At 37.1% G+C, this 18573-nt stretch overlaps 1 protein-coding gene across 4 annotated transcripts in view; it reads right to left on the reverse strand.

The window, feature by feature from the left end:
• The window catches only part of PIK3C2G (phosphatidylinositol-4-phosphate 3-kinase catalytic subunit type 2 gamma), a 469433-nt gene that overhangs the window by 118998 nt on the left and 331862 nt on the right, over nucleotides 1-18573 (reverse strand). For 3 of the 4 annotated variants that reach the window (XM_006167334.3, XM_027767814.1, XM_027767816.1), the window contains 4 exons: nucleotides 17730-17822; nucleotides 15697-15826; nucleotides 9967-10103; nucleotides 7690-7859 (listed from right to left, as the gene is read on the reverse strand). In XM_006167334.3, coding sequence (XP_006167396.2) covers nucleotides 7690-7859; nucleotides 9967-10103; nucleotides 15697-15826; nucleotides 17730-17822 — 530 coding nt within the window. The remainder of the gene's footprint in view (nucleotides 1-7689; nucleotides 7860-9966; nucleotides 10104-15696; nucleotides 15827-17729; nucleotides 17823-18573) is intronic. The other variant, XM_027767815.1, reaches the window with a different exon arrangement.

An 18573-nucleotide genomic window follows, 5' to 3' on the forward strand; every position in this document is an offset into this window, starting at 1 on the left:
TTTTTTTTTGAGAGGTTTTTGCTATAGGGCGTGTGCGTTCGCCAGACAGACAGAAAGAGACATAGAGACAGAATGCGAGAAATCAACCCCCAGGGGGGATGGTCATGCCGCAATCCCTTCTCCTCCATTCTCCTCTCGGGATCTTGGGCACGCACGCACACGCGCCCGGTGTGAGTTCTAAGCCACCGGGTCCCGGAAGCGAACCGCATTCGACTACGTGGGAATCCAGTGACATAGCCATTACGCTAACTGCTGGTTCCCCTTAATACTTTTATCTTCAGAAAAATTGAACTTACTCAGGTCAAGGAAAGTAAACTTGATGACATTTTTAGAATGATCCTTCAGTGTATTGATCTTGAACATCTATGTTAGATGCTTAGGACACCAAGATGTCCTTAGCACTCATAGTAGGAGAGGTATTGAAAGAGGTATTTCTTTTTAGAAAACTTGTTTGAGATAAAGCCTGGTATGAGTAAAAGAAATCACAATTTAGTACACAATCAAGTGAATAACAGATCAATAAGACTCATCTAATTTCAAACAACATCAAGATAGTCATTAAAGCATATGGAGGGGACCAGCAGTTAGCATAATGGCTGTGTCGCTGGACTCCCATGTAGTCGACCGCGGTTTGAGTCCCAGACCTGGTGGCTTAAAACTCATGCTGGGCGCGTGTGCGTGCGTGCCCAAGATCCCAAGAGGAGAATGGAGGAAAAGGGATTGTGGTGCGGCCATCCCCCCGGGGAGTGATTTCTCACTTCTGTCTCTCTGTCTCTCTCTGCCTGGTCAGTGCATGCGCCCTATGAAAAAAAGAAAAAAAAACAACTCTCAAAAAAAAAAAAGCATATTGAGTTTTCATGTGTGCCCAAAATCCCGAGAGAAGAATGGAGGAGACGGGATTATGGCATGGCCATAATCTCTTTCCAACTTTGTGTCTCTCTGGCGAGCACATATGTCCTATAGCAAAAATACCTCATAAAAATAAAAGCATGTGGAATATCATTAATACACATCTAGCATTTGGATCACTATGAACATTGTCCTGAACCTAGTGATTGGAGTAAAATGAAATTAAAATGTTAATGTTTAAAAAATTTTATTAAAGATGGTTTTAAACTGAGAAGATTTAGAATATAAATATTGTAATAATTGAATTAGAAATAAAACTTTAGGGGCAGTAGGTGGTGTGGTAGTTAAGGCGCTGGACTCTCACATGGTCTATAGTGGCTCAAGTCTCAGACCCGGTGGCTTGAAAATCACACGGGGCACATGTGCATACATGCCCAAGATCCCGGGAGGAGAATCGAGAGGGGATTACAGCATGGTCATCTTAGGGGCTGATTTCTCACTTTCCCTTTCACTGTCTCTCTCTGGTGAGCACACACATCTTATGACAAAAACCTTAAGGGAACCAGCAGTTAGCGTAATGGCTATGTCGCTGGACTCCCACGTAGTCGACCGCGGTTCGTGTCCCGGACCCGGTGGCTTAAAACTCATGCCGGGCGCGTGTGCGTACGTGCCCAAGATCCCAAGAGGAGAATGGAGGAGAAGGGATTGCGGCGTGACCATCCCCCGTGGGGGGTGATTTCTCGCTTTCTGTCTCTATGTCTCTCTCTGTCTGTCTGGCGAGCGCACGCGCCCTACAGTGAAAATCTCTCCAAAAAAAAAAAAACCTTAAGAAAAAAAAATTAAAATTAAAATTTTTTTATATCAGTGGCAGTTAATTAACTATTGAAAATAATATCAAAATAGTTATAGATGCAAAGAAATTTTATGAATAGTATTGAGATGAAAATGCTAAGTTTAATTACATTAAGTGATTGGTGATCTAATTTCACAATTAGAGCCAATAAGAAGAGATTGTTTATTTATATATAGAATGAAAAATCCTTCATATTTATAATTCAGATGTATTTTCTTTTTCTCCCTTAAAGATAGAAAGTTTCTCCCTTAAAGACAGAAAGTTTTCTTTTTCTCCCTTAAAGATAGAAAGGGCTTCAGAGTTGATCTAAACATGGAGACAGGCCTTCTACATTCTGGAGAACAAAATTCAGAGGAAATGTTTAGGGCATAAACTTTAAATGAGAATGTGGTTGGGCTGATTCAATTTAATTCAAGGCTCAAGAGAATCCAATGTTTGTAAACATTTCCTAAACAGAATAACACAAATGATTAGTGTGAGATGTTCTGGAATGGCAAGGTAAGCATGAGAATAAGAACAGTGTCCTAGTGAAAAATCAGTTTCTTTTTAAAAATTCTATTTGAATGTAGAACACTACTCCTTTGCAAAGAATTAAAAGAAAATCTACTACGGGATATACTTGTATATACTTCTGCTTATTGTCGTGATAATTTCCATTAAGGCTTATACCCTTGACTAAGGGATAAATCTGGAATTTAGAAAGGGAGAGGGACATTTGTATGTAATTTTTCTTTGCCAAACCATAACCGACCCCACTACCACTTCTCACACACACTGAAAACTGTACTGTTTACAAGAGGTTGTATAATGATTTAGGCAATTCCATGAAGAAGCGCATTAATTAGTGTATGACATAACATTTGTAAACTATAAAAAGGTATACAAATACATTCTGCCTCCATGTTTTTAAGAAGCATGCAATGGAAGAGACATATACTTGTATATACTTCTGCTTATTGTCGTGATAATTTCCATTAAGGCTTATACCCTTGACTAAGGGATAAATCTGGAATTTAGAAAGGGAGAGGGACATTTGTATGTAATTTTTCTTTGCCAAACCATAACCGACCCCACTACCACTTCTCACACACACTGAAAACTGTACTGTTTACAAGAGGTTGTATAATGATTTAGTCAATTATATGATGAAGAAGCGCATTAATTAGTGTATGACATAACATTTGTAAACTATAAAAAGGTATACAAATACATTCTGCCTCCATGTTTTTAAGAAGCATGCAATGGAAGAGACATATATATCTAAGATACACTCGCTCTGTACTCCCAGCAGGTTCATTTTATGTTAGGAAGTATGACTGAGAATGACTACAGGTTGTTGTCGGAGCATCGTGTAGCTTTGATAGACTTCGGGAGATAAGATAGTATTGAGGCATGATTCACATACCAGTTTTGTATATTATGAAGGACTAATTAATACATATCTAAGTGTGTATACAGAAGCTAGGAGGACTAGGCTTTCCTTTAAAGACAGGGTCTACAATGTAATAAGAGTGCTGCAGATAAGAATATTAATTCACCTTAGGAGGACACAGAGACCCTATTTGTAAAAGGCCATTTGTGTATCTGGCAATTAATACGAACAGCCAATGATTTACGACAGAAGTCAGTCATCCTATGAAGCACTGAATTCCAGAAACAACTGAAAGAGGTTTGGAGAAAAATTAGTAGATGCTTGCAGTTTAAAAGACAGAATGAGGGACCAGCAATTGGCATAATGGCTATGTCACTGAACTCCCATGTAGTTGACCATGGTTTGAGTCTCGGACCTGGTGGCTTAAACTCACGCTGGGAACATGTGCGTGCATGCTTAAGATCCCAAGAGGATAATGGAGGAGAAGGGATTGTGATGTGGCCACCCCCTCCTCCCCCCAGGAGGTAATTTCTCACTTTCCCTCTCTCTCTCTTTCTCTCTCTCTCTCTCTCTCTTTCTCTCTCAGTCTAAAAAAAACCCATAGAAAAAAAAAAAAAAAAAAAAAAAAAAAAAATTCGGTTCTACCATTAAGCCCACTCAGGTCAGGAGTATCGGTATCAAGAAAGAGGTCCCAGAACACATTGCCAAGGGGCCTTATAGGGGCCACTGATAGAAATCAAATCCTGGAGACAATAATACAGATAAATCATGGAACAGCAGCTGCTGGTCAATAAGTAATAATCTCAGGGTAAGATGATAATAACTTCATTTTCTTTTACTTAGTCAATAACTACTAAAAGATTGGTGTGACTGGTTTATTGTCTGATTAATTCAATAAGATTAAATTTTTTTTTTTTTTTTGCCATAGGGCCCAAGGGCTTACCAGAGAGAAAGAGACTGTGAGCAGGAAAGTGAAAAATCTCCTCCTCCCAGGAGAGATGGCCATACCACAATCCCTTCTCCTCCATTCTCCTCTTGGGATTTTGGTCATGCACACATGTGCTTAGCATGTTTTAAGTTACCAGGTATGAGACTAGAACCACAGTTGGCCATGTGGGAGTCCAGCATCTTAACCACTATGCCATCTGCTGACCCCTTAACAAGAAATAGTAAGAATGTATTATAGGTCAGCCATAAAGCCTATGGGTTAAGGGAACTAGATCCATAGGGCTGACCCTGCAGTTCAAATCTCAGCATTGCTGGCTTGAAAAATACACCAGGCATCTGTGTATATATACCCAGTACCCGAGCAGGGTGGAGTAATAGTGGAGGGGGCTTGTGGTATGACTGTCTTCCATTTGGGGGTGTTTCCCCTCTCCTTCTTTCTCTCTGGTGAGCACACACACTCTATGGCAATTTAAATAAAATGTATTGTGAGTAGGGCTCTATTCTGGACATGGGCTGTATTTACCTGTGAAGCCGCATGAAAGAAGATTTAAAGCTGTCTGACTATAAAAGTTGCAGTACCTGCTATAACATCAACACACAAATAAAGGAAGGCCCCATCTTTTCTACAGGCCCTGGTACATATCTCTATGACAGCATTACCACACTGTTTCAGTAACTTTTTCTTTACTTTTTATGTCTTTCTAACTGGAACTTTTTAGTAGAACTGGAGTATTTTTGCTCATTTTTTAACCACCCCCATGGACAACACAGATGCTAGCAGAATAACTGAGTAAGAACTATCCCAAATAAGATTACCAGTGGACAATATATCAATATAAAAAAAAATAGTGCATGAGTGAATCATGTATACCTCCAAGTATGTTAATTAACACTTGCCCTTTAAGAAACTAGGTATCACTCCTATCACTCCTATGATATTCTAGTGGTCTAATTCTAGTCTCTTTGTATCTGCCACTATCATATTTTATAGTCAATATTTATAAGTTGGTTTTCACAGTGCTATAAAGAGTAAACCCCCTTGAGGTGGTAAACATGTAAATATTCATTTTTGTAACTCCAGTGTTTATCACAGTCCTTGGCACACAGAAAATCTATGGTGCATTCTTAAAGGAATAAATAAATATGTGGTGAATTTTTCTGAGGTTATTTACTAAAGCAGACAATGCATTCAAAGTAATGGAAAGTGAAATTCCTCTACAAAATGAAAAATATCAATTCATAAGAATTAAATCATATTATATAGCTTATGTTACCGCTTAATTCTAGCTTTGGACCATCTAGTATAAATTCTTTTTTTTTGGAGAGGTTTTTGCCATAGGGCGTGTGCACTTGCCAGACAGACAGAAAGACAGAAAGCGAGAAATCACCCCCCAGGGGGATGGTCACATCGCAACCACTTCTCCTCCATTCTCCTCTTGGTATCTCGGGCATACACGCACACACGCCTGACGTGAGTATTAAGCCACCGGGTCCGGGACACGAACCGCGGTCCACTACATGAGAGTCCAGCAACATAGCCATTATGCTAACTGCTGGTCCCAAATTCTATCACATTATTTTGTAGGAAACCATATTACTTTCTGTTGAGGGGTTGTTTTTAGGCAAAAGTGGCTAATTAGCCTTTGGAATGGCCTGATCACATTTTTACTTAAATAAAAAGACTTCTTTTATTTTTAAACAAAGATTTTTTTTTTTCCTGATTTCTGACTTCCTGGCACCCAGCTGAAATATAAACATAATCAAAAGCTTATTTATTCACCAGTTTTTATCATGTCAATAAAGAATATAATTCACTCAATTGCTAAGTTAAAAAGAAATCTAGAATGTTTTACTCCCCCCCAACTTTCTTTGCTCTTCTGCCAGCTTAACCAAAGAATAGATCCTATAACTCCAACACAGACCCCAAATCTATCAGTTTTTACATGTCACCTCTACCAGTAAGACTTTGCCTTAACTATTGAAGTAATTTCTAAACTGGTCCTATTTCATAGGATATCAAGAGACAACTTTTGAAATTCACTGAAGTTCACCAGTGGTTTCTCCCTGAATTTAAAATAAAAGTCACACTTGGGGCCAGCAGGTGGCAAACTGGTTAAGGTGCTGGATTCTCACATGGCCAACTGTGGTTTGAGCCCCAGACCTGGTAACTTGAAATTCATGCCAGACATTTCTGTGTGTGCATGCCCAAAATCCTGAGAGGGAAATGGAGAAGGAATTATGGCGTGCCCATTCCTTCTCTGAGAGGTGATGTCTCATGTTCTCTCTCACTCTCTCCATCTCTCTCAGGCCAGTGCATGCATACTATGGCAAAAATCTTTAAAAAAAAATGAAAAAGCATAATCTTTACCATGCTCTCAGTGCCCTACTCAATCTGGCCTACACCCCAGTCTTCACCTCCTGGACACCTCTCTTTATCCCATCTTCAGGCCCCGGGCCTTCTTATTGTCACTGGAATATATCATTCTCATTTCTAATCTCAAAGTTGTTATAATTATTATTCTCTCTTGATGGAATAATCTTCTCACAGGTCTCTACCAGGTGAGCACCCATTATAAAGCTCTGTCATCTCTTCCAAGAGGCCTCTTTAAAAGGACATTTCCCATCCTGGTCACTTTCTGTACCATTTCTCGGCTTTAGTTTCCTAGCTGAACTTCCCATTTTCTCAGAGTATTATTTCTTTGCTTGTTAACTCATTTAACATCTGTCACCTGTACTAGAAAGAGTTAAGAACTATTTGTCTTGTTTATTGTCATATGCCCAGCTTCTTGAATGGTAGGTGCTCACTAAATGTTTGTGAAGTCGTTCAAGATTAATTTAATGTGGGAAGTATACTAGTTTAATGACATGTAGACCCTGGTGGTGATTGGTTCTGTGCAATCTTTCAGGTGTATTGAGACTATTAACACATTCCTTGTTGTCTGCTCAGAGGTTACAAGAAAACAAACACAGGGGCAGTCAGTGGCGTGGTGGTTAAGGTACCTCATAGATGAAAGTTTGAGACCTAGACCCTGTGGCTTGAAAAACATGCTGGATGTATCTGTGAGCATGCCCACAATTCCAAAAGGAGAAATAGAGAAACACTGAGAAAGGATTGCATCATAAGCATCCTCCATAGGGATGCTTACTCCTCAGCCCACACCCCACCTCTGTCTCTGGTGAGTACATATGTCCTCTAGCAACATTTTAAAAAAAGAAAGAAAAGGAGAGAAAAGGAAAGGAAAGAAATGAAGAAGGAAGGAAGGAAAGAAGGAAGGAAGGAAGGAAGGGAAGAAAGAAAAGGAAAAAAGGAAGAAAGGAAGGAAGGAAGGAAGGAAGGAAGGAAGGAAGGAAGGAAGGAGAAAGCAAAGCAAAGCAAAGAAAAAAGAAAAGTGTTATTTCAAACAATTTATACTGGAGTAGAATTAGTGTCCTATGAGAAAGGGCATTTAGTTCACCAACAATTTGAGGAAACCTAATTTGTTCCATAAAAATCTATTGAAAAAAAAATCTTTCTTTTAATCTTCTTAGATATATAATCATGTTTATGTTACTCTGGGGTTTTGAGAGATTGGGAGTAAGTCATCTGCAAGGTTTCTATGCCATTACATGTAATATAGTACTCAGGACAATAGTTCATTACTGTAACAAACCTTATTTGTGTACTGACCTTTTTATCCCTCCAAATGTTTGTGCATGTCCTAAGAATTTCCCAAAGTCGATGTGAAACATGTGACCTGACTTGGTCAGCATGATATTATCATTATGACGGTCACAGACTCCCAGGATGAATGTTACCACACACCAGCCTGCGCAGGAGTAGAAAAAGTTCCTCAAGGCCTATTCAGTTGAGAAACAATAAGACAACAATGGCATTAAAAAATGCATTAGCATTAGGACTCAGATGTAATTTGAAAAAGTAAAATGAGAAAAAGCAAGATTATATAACCAAAAATTATTTCTTTATCTCAGTGGAGAATATAGCATAGGTAAATGCTTTATTTTTGATGCTCTATAGAAGAACATGAAGGAATCTGTCCTTTAGCCTAATGACTATTTTCATTGAAATTGGAATGAATAACTCTTTTGTTCAGATGGCACTAATGTTTTTTTTTCAATGTCAAAGAAGAAAGAGCAATATAGTACAATGTTGTCTATTCCAAGAGACATTTAAAATGTCAAATTTTGAAAATTTGAAATTTTGGAATACAGGAAAGACTCTTATGATACCTGTAGCATCTTATGTTTATACTTACAAACGAGTCATACAGCTGATGTCAGAAAGTGTTTTGGTGTAGGATATATTGTGAATGCCTGTGTGTGGAAGCCGATTACCACTAAGTCAATTGCGTTCTCTAATGAACAAGGGTTTCTTTTCAAAAATACTCTTTGTTTTGGAAATGGTCTCTTGGTAATTATCATTTCATCAACCTGGTAGTAAAACTATGATTGATTGGTTGGGTCAATGTGATAGCCTGCCAATGGTCTGGTTGACTTGATAGTGAGGAAAGCTGTCACCGCCCTATAAGCCTGAAGAGCTGAGGTCCAGGTCTCCCAAGTTTCTCAGCAAGTCACTTAGTCTGTCTGTCTAGATTTTCTTCACTTACGAAGTGAAGATGTAAAGTATGGCCTTCACAGAGTGGTTATGAAGAGCAAATATATAGGGAAACACCTCAAACAAAATAACACAGGGAACAAACACCTCAAACACCACCCAAGTACTACATTAAGAGTGCAGAGCATATATACCTCAGATACATATGTCTCTCCTCTTGTCTACTCCTTAAAAACATGAAGGGGAAAAATATTTGTAGAACATTATTTTGATTTATGCAAAATTCAAGTTATAATTTTGTGACTAGTTAAAACATAGATCTCAATATATAATCTCATCAAACTTTCTTTTATTTGGCCTTCCAAAGTCAGTATTTTTACTCCACTCCAATCTTCCAGAAGTAAGGAACAGATCTACTCTTGGGTCTCTTTATCATGTCCCAGGCTAGTGAGGGTAACCAATCATCCCAATTTGTTGAGGTGAGTTCCCTAGAATATGGGGATTTCTGTGCTCAGGACAGTTCTGGACAAATCTAAGGTTGGTCCTATTGCACTTTGTGTGTGTGTGTAGATTAGCCTACAGGTATTTGGGTGGACCAACTGTACCAGTTCATGGCTTAGTAAGGAGAACAAGGCCTGGCTTTCTCTCTGCTTATGTGTGAGTGCTGGCATAGGGCAGAACCTGGGCAAGTGTTTACTGCAGACCGGGTGCCAAAGGGAAGTAAGCTAGGAGAAAAAATGTTTGCAGTTAAATAAAGCAGTATTTTTTATGGTATTTTGACATACACACACACACACACACACACACACACACACACACACACAGTATTCAATAAGTTCATGGAAAATGTGCATTATAAAAAAACTATGCATGGATTTCAAATTATTTTTGCACCAAAATCAATTTGCACTTCAAATTTTCATTTTCCCACAAACCTTTCGAACTTCTCTTGTGCGTGTGTGTATGTGCATATATACTATTTTGTATTCTGTAACCCATGGAGAGAGTGGAAGATGAAAAAGTAGAACATGGCAGAAGAAAGGAGGGATATTTATGGGACCTGGAGATGTTGTTCAAATGTGTGACGGTTACTTAAAGTTTGTAATTTCAAGAGGTGAAATAATCTCTGTGGTGAGATTATTATGAGGGAGGTATCTGAGCAGAGATTCTTTATTAATAGTCAGGAACTTTACATGGAAGGAAAACCAAACACAGAAGTTTTCATCTAGTTAATATACCATTTAAATTGAATCATTACTACTTGGCTGCTGACTGAGTGAATTAGAACTCAAGGAATACTTAATTAACTTTTTCATAAATTAGGATATCTAGTGACTCAGAGCTTATTCTTATTTAAGTACAGTATTTGAAATTAGCTCCAGCAGGACTAACCTTATCATAATCTGCCTTTAAGGGGTTATGCTGACTGAACCACTTCTTGATGGTGTTTTCTTTCAGTGGTCCTGTCAGTCCAAAATGGCGATGGATCTTTGCTAGGGTTACTGCATCAGGTACCATCTGCACCATTCCTGATAGAGAAAAAAGAGATTATGGGCTGGCCTTATAGCTCAGTGGTCAGGAGAACTGGATCCTGTATGGTGGACTGTAGTTCATTCTAACCCCAACTGAAAAATATTCATGTGCCCCAAATCTGAACAAAATAGAGAAATGGAGAAGGGAGTGTGTGTGACTACACTACACTGAGGGGTACTTTCCTTCTCTCTTTTTTTGTCTCTCTCACACACACACATACACACATAAGCATGTATGTTGTTTGGCAATAAAAAAAGTAAATAGTTACTGAAAAAAAAGAGATATGGAAACAATTATTTCCTCACAGGATGAGGGATACTTGGAAAATACAGCTCGACCTAACCAACAACATTATAGTTGTCAGCATTGCTTGGATTACTCTTTTGCTTTTCAAATTTTCTTTCTTGAAGGAGGCCCATCTAGATGACTCTTCTACTAACTCTTCCTAAATTCTCAGACCAATGAAGGTACTTGTGTCTGGATCGGCTATATCAAAAGCAACATTAATATTTTTTTTCTTGAACTATGGCAGAGAGCCAATCTAGAATAGTCTCACAGGAACCTGACCAAGTCAATACAGAAGTGGGTTAATTGTCATATGACGGACACATTCATTTACAGTTTAAGGGAGGACATTTAACCTTGTATAGCAAGTTCTGCCTTAAGTGAAATAAATACAATCTTGAAAATACACATTTCAAATATGTTCAAAAATCAATGTTCAGGTTAACAAAAACTTCACAGTTAAATGCTACATTTCTGGGAGTGAATAGAATAACTCAATAAATATGCAGAGAGCCACTTGCTCCTTCCTTTTCAGTCAACATTAAAGAGAAATTATAATAATAAAACTTTTAAAGGGAGCACATATTGATTGAACTTAAAGAGGACCTTTGCCCCACTCGCCAAATATCCATCCAGGTTTTCTTTTTCCCCATTGTGCTTCTAAGGCTATTGAAATATAAATATTTGCAAACTTTCTGAATTTTATTCTATACAGAATGACAATTTAAACCCAGTACTTAAAACTCTTCAGAGACTAATGTTCACAAAAAAACCTGTAATACATACTTCTGTAAATAAAATCTTTTCAAGAAGTTAAAGTCTGGAGTTTCTGATTTCCACAATCTCAAAAATTGCAAGAGTTATAAATTCAGATGCCCAGACAGACTAGAGATACAAATATGACTATATGAATAAAGATTATTTTTTCCAAAGAGAGATTTTTGCTATAGAGCGTGTGTGTTTGCTGGAGACACAGAGAGAGAAAGTTATAAGCCCCTAGGGTGTATGGCCATGCTGCAATCCCTTCTCCTCCATAATTCTTTCAGGATTCTGGGCATTCACACACATGCATCCAGTGTGAGTTTCCAGCCACTGGGTCTGGGACTCGAACTGTAGTAAGCTATGTGGGAATCGAGTGCCTTAACCACTATACCACCTGCTGGGCTTAAGATGCTTGAGTCTTAAAAACTGAAATTTTAGGTCAGCCAGTGGTTAAGGCAGCTGGATCCCACATGGCTGACTGCATAATTTGAGTACCAGACCCGGCGGCTTAAAAAACACAGTAGGCATGTGTGTATGCATGCCCAAATTCTCAAGATAAGAATGGTGGAGAGGAGATTATGATGTTGCCATCCCCATGAAGGATGCTTTCTCTCTCTCTCATTTTCTCTCTGGCGAGCACATGCACCCTATAGCAAATTTTAATAATTGAATATTTCATGGTATAAGCTTGACAGTATTCCAGTTAAACGACCACGCATATCATGAGGGTGGTAAACAGAACAGTTCTCCGTGCTGAAGCTGGTCCAAAGCAGCTGGTTTGCAGCTTTAATAGCTCTTAATATTCAATAGTCCAGTTTCAGTCATTGAACATCTATAGTTGTGATTCAGAAAGAGACAGCATCCCAGAGACAACTCCTAGGTACATCCTTAATATCATAACTCTTCTCCTTATTCGCTCAACAGTTTTCTGCTCTTACCCAAGCTTTCTCACGTGTATTAACTAACATAGTAGATATAAGGCATTACATTTACAGTTGATAGACAGTTCTTTAAATCCTAAAAAATGTTCTCATTTCTTCTATACCTCCATTGTACTCTTCCTAAAGGAAAATCACCTATTATTAGGTTCCTGACTGCTTTGCTGCCACCTTGCTTCTGACCACAAGTCTCAAATTAGGTCTTCTTAGGTCCTTTAGGTATTATACTACAGTAAAATCAGTTATTTTTTTAGGTTATTTTTTCCTTCAGAGAGTTTTCATTAAATCCCAAGCCAATGGTAATAAATAAGCATTGCAATACTAACTACTCAGCATCTAGCATATAACAATCATGGTGACTAAATTACGTGCATTAATTAAAATCATAAATTCCATTTTATACATGTTAAGCTAATAGTATATACCTTTTAAATATAAAGGGATATTCAAAAATTTCATGAAAAATATATATTATCTCAAAACTATGAATAGATTTCAAAAATCATTTTTGTCCTAAAATAAACCTGTATTCTAATTTTGTTCCTCCATGAGCTTTTTAAAGTACCCTTGTACTTCAACCTAATTGTGCATGCATTGAGTAAGATGTATACTTCCATTCTTTTAGTTCTCCCACTACAGCATTTCTCACATTTTAACATACATGAGAATCACTTAGAGATCTAGTTAAAATGGAAGCTCTGCTTCAGTAGGGCTGGGTGGGGCCTGCCATTCTGTGTTTCTAACAAACTCCCAGGTGATGTCAAATTGCTGGTCCACGGTTCACACTTTAAGGAGCAAAGCTCCTATGGACAAAACTTTCCCAGGGGTATTTTGGAAGGCAGTGGCTTTCAAACAGAGCTCCTTAAAAAATATTTTGGGGTCCAGCAGATGGCATAATGTTTACATTGACTGCGGTTTGACTCCTGGACCCAGCAGCTTAAACTTATGCCAAGCGTGTGTGTGTGTGTGTGTGTGTGTACCCAAGATCCTGACAGGAGAATGGAGAAGGGATTTCGACCTGGTTATCCTTCCTAAGGGGATGATTTCTCACTTCCCATCTCTCGTTCTGTCGAGTTCATGTACCCTCTTTAAAAAAAAAAAAAAATGGAAGCTGTTTACAATCATTGATATTTAAGTCCTTCCTTCAGTGGAAAGTCTGATTCAGTACACCTGAGTGAGGGTAAGTTATTAATAGATCTACTTCTCCAATTCCCCATCCAAGTAATTTTTATATTCATCAAAGTTAAAGAACGGTAGGGAACCAAATCTTAAAAATATTTTTACTTGCTCTGACAATATCTCCTAGAACTTCTAGAACATCATAAACAAAGTAATCAACTGAGTGATAATCAACAATAATGCTGATAACCTTGTAAACTTTGTGAACAGAGTGTACTGTTAAAAATAGTCACTCTAGTTCAATTTAATATTCCTCATCTTACTTTGCACCGTATCTTGAAAGCAGTAGATATTCAGTAAGTCTTGGGACCTGATTACATTTATATAAAACTAACCTCCTAAAGGTGACATTTATTTTAATGATCTTTATTTTCTTCCAAGAGAAGTATTCTGGAAAGTACAATGTGCTCTAAAATCTTACAATTGTAAGAGGTTGTTGGTTTATGGAAGGAAAAGTAAGTTCTTTATCTCATGACATCTGCAACTTTGGGCAAATATATAGCCATTTTTATTGAGCTATGTTATTAATTTTAAAAGATTTAGCCTCAGTCACATTTTATGATTACAAGATTACAACAGAAACGAGTAGATGGAATTGACGAATTCCATTGGGGTCAGTGATTTATGCAATTTCTGAAGGAAAGGTGATCCATGTGACATCAAAAAACTCAACTTGGCTCACAAACTTGATTCTTACTTTTTGGGCATCTGAGAATATGGAAAAATGAGCATACTTATGTGAGAAAAGGGAAAGTAAAACACAAGGTTAACAATCTCATGATAGCAATGATAAAGACTTTCTAAGGAACTCTAGTTTTAGAAAGGATTCAGAAGTAAATTTCATGGCATGAAAGCAGGAGTCCTATTATGAATCTCAAGATAACTGGGTAGTGAGATTTGTAATGCAGTCAAGTTCAAGGTAAGTTAACTAAGAGGTGTTGAGCATCTGAAATCCTGGGCAGGCCCCATAGTACAACAGTTAGGTGTTTTGCGGAGAAAGCTATATGGTCATGGCTGACCAAAGTTCAAGTCCTGGGCCCCAGTGGCTTAGTAAAACACACTTGGAGAACATCCCAAGGATCCCATGGGATGGAGAATTAGAGGAAAAAGGATTGAAGCATGACCAGGCCCCACTGGGGGCGATTTCTCTCTTTTTCTCTCTCTTTCTCATTTTCATGTAGGCATGCTCTTTGACATAAAAAATAAATAGATAGATAGAAAAATAAATAATCCTAAGAAATGATTGGCTGCTGTATGGAGTCTAGTAGTAAGACCTCAGACGCAGAGGAACTACGCAGTGTTAAGTGTGATAAGTTTAAATTGCAGCTGTGCTTGAATTTTTTAATTTTTCAAAGTGAGCTATATTGTCTAGGTTCTCTTTCCAGTTCTATGATTTCACTCTTGTTTATGTACATGAATCTGCTATAATTCATACTACTTAATGAAAGTCTAAGTGGCATTAACCATATTTTTAAAAAAAATATAAAATATTTTAGAATTGGTTTAATCAATTTAGCATGATTAAGTACGACTTTTATGTCTGATGTTTTGATAATAACTTGGAGAGCATTGATGATATTTTCACTAGAAAATGTGCTTAAATGTAATTGTATTTCCACATTTCTTGGTTTTCGTCAAAAAAAAAGAAAAGAGATGAAGTATGTTCAAAGTTTGCATGTGGGCCATCTTTGGTGGTTGATATTGTATCTACTCAAAAGTCTTTCAGAAATTAAATGCAGGAACCAGCCTTATAGTACAGCGGTTAAGCCCTGTAATGGATAGCTGGATTCCATGTGTCCAACTGTGGTTCAAATCTAGGCCCTGGCAGCTTAAAAAAAAATGTCAAGTGCATTCATATATGTGCTCCAAATCCCGATAGGGTGGAGAAATGGAAAAGCAAAGAATTGTAGTATGATCATGCCCCATTGTGGGGTGCTTTCTCTCTCTCTCTTTCTCTCTTTGGCAAGCATAAGTACCCTCCTGCAATTAAAAAAAAATAATTCAGATGCAGGCTAATGTGTTTAGAATTTCCAGACTTTAAGCATTTGAAAACATGTAGATTTTGTGTTAATAGGTACAAACTGTGTTTTTTTGAATGAGTAGGCTTTTTCTATTATTATCTTAGAAAATGAGGGAAAAAACGAGTTATTTATATAAGTAACTCTTTAAGACATACAAAAGAACATCACAGTTAACATTTGGATTGTGAAGATTCTAATTAATATTTAAGAGCATACTGTGCTTTATGTAAATTATTTTGGCTCTTCATTTTTGAAAAAAATTATTTTTAAAAAAGAAAAATGTGTAGTTCTTTAGATTTTTAAATATGAAGTCTAAAAGGAAAGCTGTAGAAAGTTTGGTGTATATCACCAGTGAAATGAGGGATAAATCATGTACATCAGCCCTTGTTCTAATCTATACTGACCTTGGCCTTTTCCTGTGGATAGACATCTATAAATGATCATTTGCATATCCAGGCCCTCCTGCAGCCAAATGTTGTCCATCACTTGAATAATCTGCAGAACAAGCATATCCTGACGAAGATCATCTCCGGCCTGTTAAAAACAAAATGATAGACTCTGAGTTTCTCCTTGAATTTTATATTAAAAGCATTCAAATATGGTATATCTCATTTCTTTTCTTAAAGAAGTTTCCAGGCTGATGCAGGGTAGTTTCAGTTGTTTTATTAGCACTAACATTTCTGATGGAAGGCCAAAGAAAAGGAGAATTTCCCTTTAAATGATTACAGAAGCTTCAGCCATCAAATTAGAAGTATTGCTTAGAATGCAGTTCTCTGATAATAATCTTTTAATTTATCGTCTTGTGGTTTCTTAGATGTGAAGTCTAGTGAAGAGAGACTGGATAAATGTTTATCCAGATTTCAAACTCAGTCAAGAGAGGTCTCTTTTAAGTGAAACATTATTTGTTATGCCATAAATTTATGCACTGATATGAGATTAGAATACCAAGAGCCTTTTGACTAGGAGTATAAATAGCATCATGATTTATCAGACTTTATATTAGTTACATTACATTAGTAATAATAGCTCCTATTATTAATGCAGCTAAAAATTTCCATAGAAAACAGTCTTTGCTAATAATAAGAAATGAGAGGGTCAACACTATGGCCTAGTGTTTAAGGGAGCCAGATCCTAATGAGTGACTGTATCTCAAACCTTGGTTCTGTAGGCTTGAAAAACATGGTAGGCCTGTGTGTGTGCGCATGCCCAGAACCCTGACAGAACGGAACAATGGAGGATAAGGACTGCAGCATGACCATGATCCACTAGAAAGTGTTTTTTTTTTTCTCTCCCTCTCTGTCTGACTCTTTCTGGTGAGCTCATGTGCTCTCTGGCCATTAAAAATATAAGAAGTAGAAATGAGAAATGGGTTATTTTCTAGTGTAGGTGAAGGAAATAGAACATCCCTCAAGGGTAGAAACAGTCCTATGCTTTCCTATAAATAGCTGTTTGGTTTTAAAACACAGTTATACACAGAAAATCCTGCCAGGAGGAGATTTTGTGGTGATATTCCCCTCATCAAAAATACAGTGTCATGGGAACACTAATGCTTGAGGTTATATGGGTCAAAGCGAAAATAAAAAGTATGGACTTGCTAATCATTATCTTCAAAAACAGACAATCAGAATCCACTGAAAATTCACTGTGAGACCTTGATGCACAGCTTAGCTGGATGACTCATTAACTGAATGATTAGCAAATTCTTACATTTTACTATAAGCTCCTCTTGGGCCCTCTTTCCTTCCTGTCCATAGACATGTTACTATCTTTTACTCTATTTTTTCCCATGAGATTCATGGTAAAGACTAAGATGACCAATTTTTGCTCTTTATTTAAAATGAAGAAACTACTCCAAGTAACCAAAATAGCAAGCGCTTCCAGATAAGAATTTTGTGTTTGGCAGGTGGCATGGTGGTTAAAGGTGTTGGACTCCCACATGGCCAACCCAGACCTGGTGGCTTGCTTTCTCACTTTTCTCTCTCTCTGGTCAAGTTAAAATACTACTAATAAATAAAGTTAAATAAAATAATTCCTTTTTAAAAATAATTTTATGTTAAATCATGTCATTTGAGTTCCATCTAATTTTGACTGATTCTTGGTTTCCAAGCCAAAAAAAAGTTCTTATTTTATGGGCTCACCATGAATTTCACTTTCTGTGCTATTTTAAAGTGATCATACACTTTCATTTATTGAAATATATTCTTTTAAGTTTTTTATGGAAGTTTCCCTGATTTTGAGCCAGTAATATTTGATTTATTGTCAATCATAGTAGGGCATGTACTTTAATTCTGTAAAAAGGCAGAATTTAAATAACTAAGACAGCTCTGTATTGTTGCCAGAGGAAAATAGCTACAGATATTTTGTGCATGTGAGTGTGAGTGATAAATTGATAGTTCTGCCTATGGAATCATTCTGATGCTTTAGGAGGCTACTGTACCTTAAAAATAATGCTGATGTTTTCACCCATTGGATTAGCATTGATGAAAGTAATCTTCAGTGGCAAAGCATTAGATGTGAAATATGAACATGCCTATAGGAAGAGAAGAATAGAAAAACTGAACAGAATAAAGTAATAGGAGCCCTTTTCTTAAAATCATGGTTTCTTGCAGAATTTGTTATGTGGGCAAATGTAACACATACAAATAATTTTTACACTTCAGAACAAAGACACATTTATTAAAAAAGAAACACACAAACATTGATTTATCAACCAAAGCTTTTCCTTTGAAACTAAGAAGTCAACTTTTTAGCAGGTTGTCAGTATTCAACTGTTTTTTCCTCACCAAACAATATAGAATTAAACTAAGTAGTGTATAGTATAGTGCTTATGTTAATTGGTTAACATATAAAAATTTAAACCATCGTAAAATAAATTCTTTTCAATTATTTCTGCCCTGAAGCATACTTTCAGGAGACATGAATGTAAAGTTAAGTAAGCCCCAAGTTCAAGTCTGGTCTCTGTGACTTAGCTGTAAGACCTTGACAAATTCCTTAACATGTCTGTATCCCACTGTAAGGTGGAAATAACAGTCCATACCTCACACATTTTTATAATAATATATTAACTAATGAATAGAGCAGTTCTTTCACAGTGCCTAATAACACAAGGACTTTGAAAAATTAATACATTTCTCTCTCATTTTTTGGTTAATGAACGGTTCCTTGTCTTTACAAGTAGCAGAACAATATATATTTTTCTCTCCTCATTTCTTTTTTTTTTTTTTTTTTGAGAGATTTTCACTGTAGGGTGCGTGCGCTCGCCAGACAGGCAGAGAGAGACA

The sequence above is a fragment of the Tupaia chinensis genome, unplaced genomic scaffold (assembly GCF_000334495.1).
Source record: "Tupaia chinensis unplaced genomic scaffold, TupChi_1.0 Scaffold144702_1, whole genome shotgun sequence".
In the NCBI taxonomy this organism is placed as follows: Eukaryota; Metazoa; Chordata; class Mammalia; order Scandentia; family Tupaiidae; genus Tupaia; species Tupaia belangeri.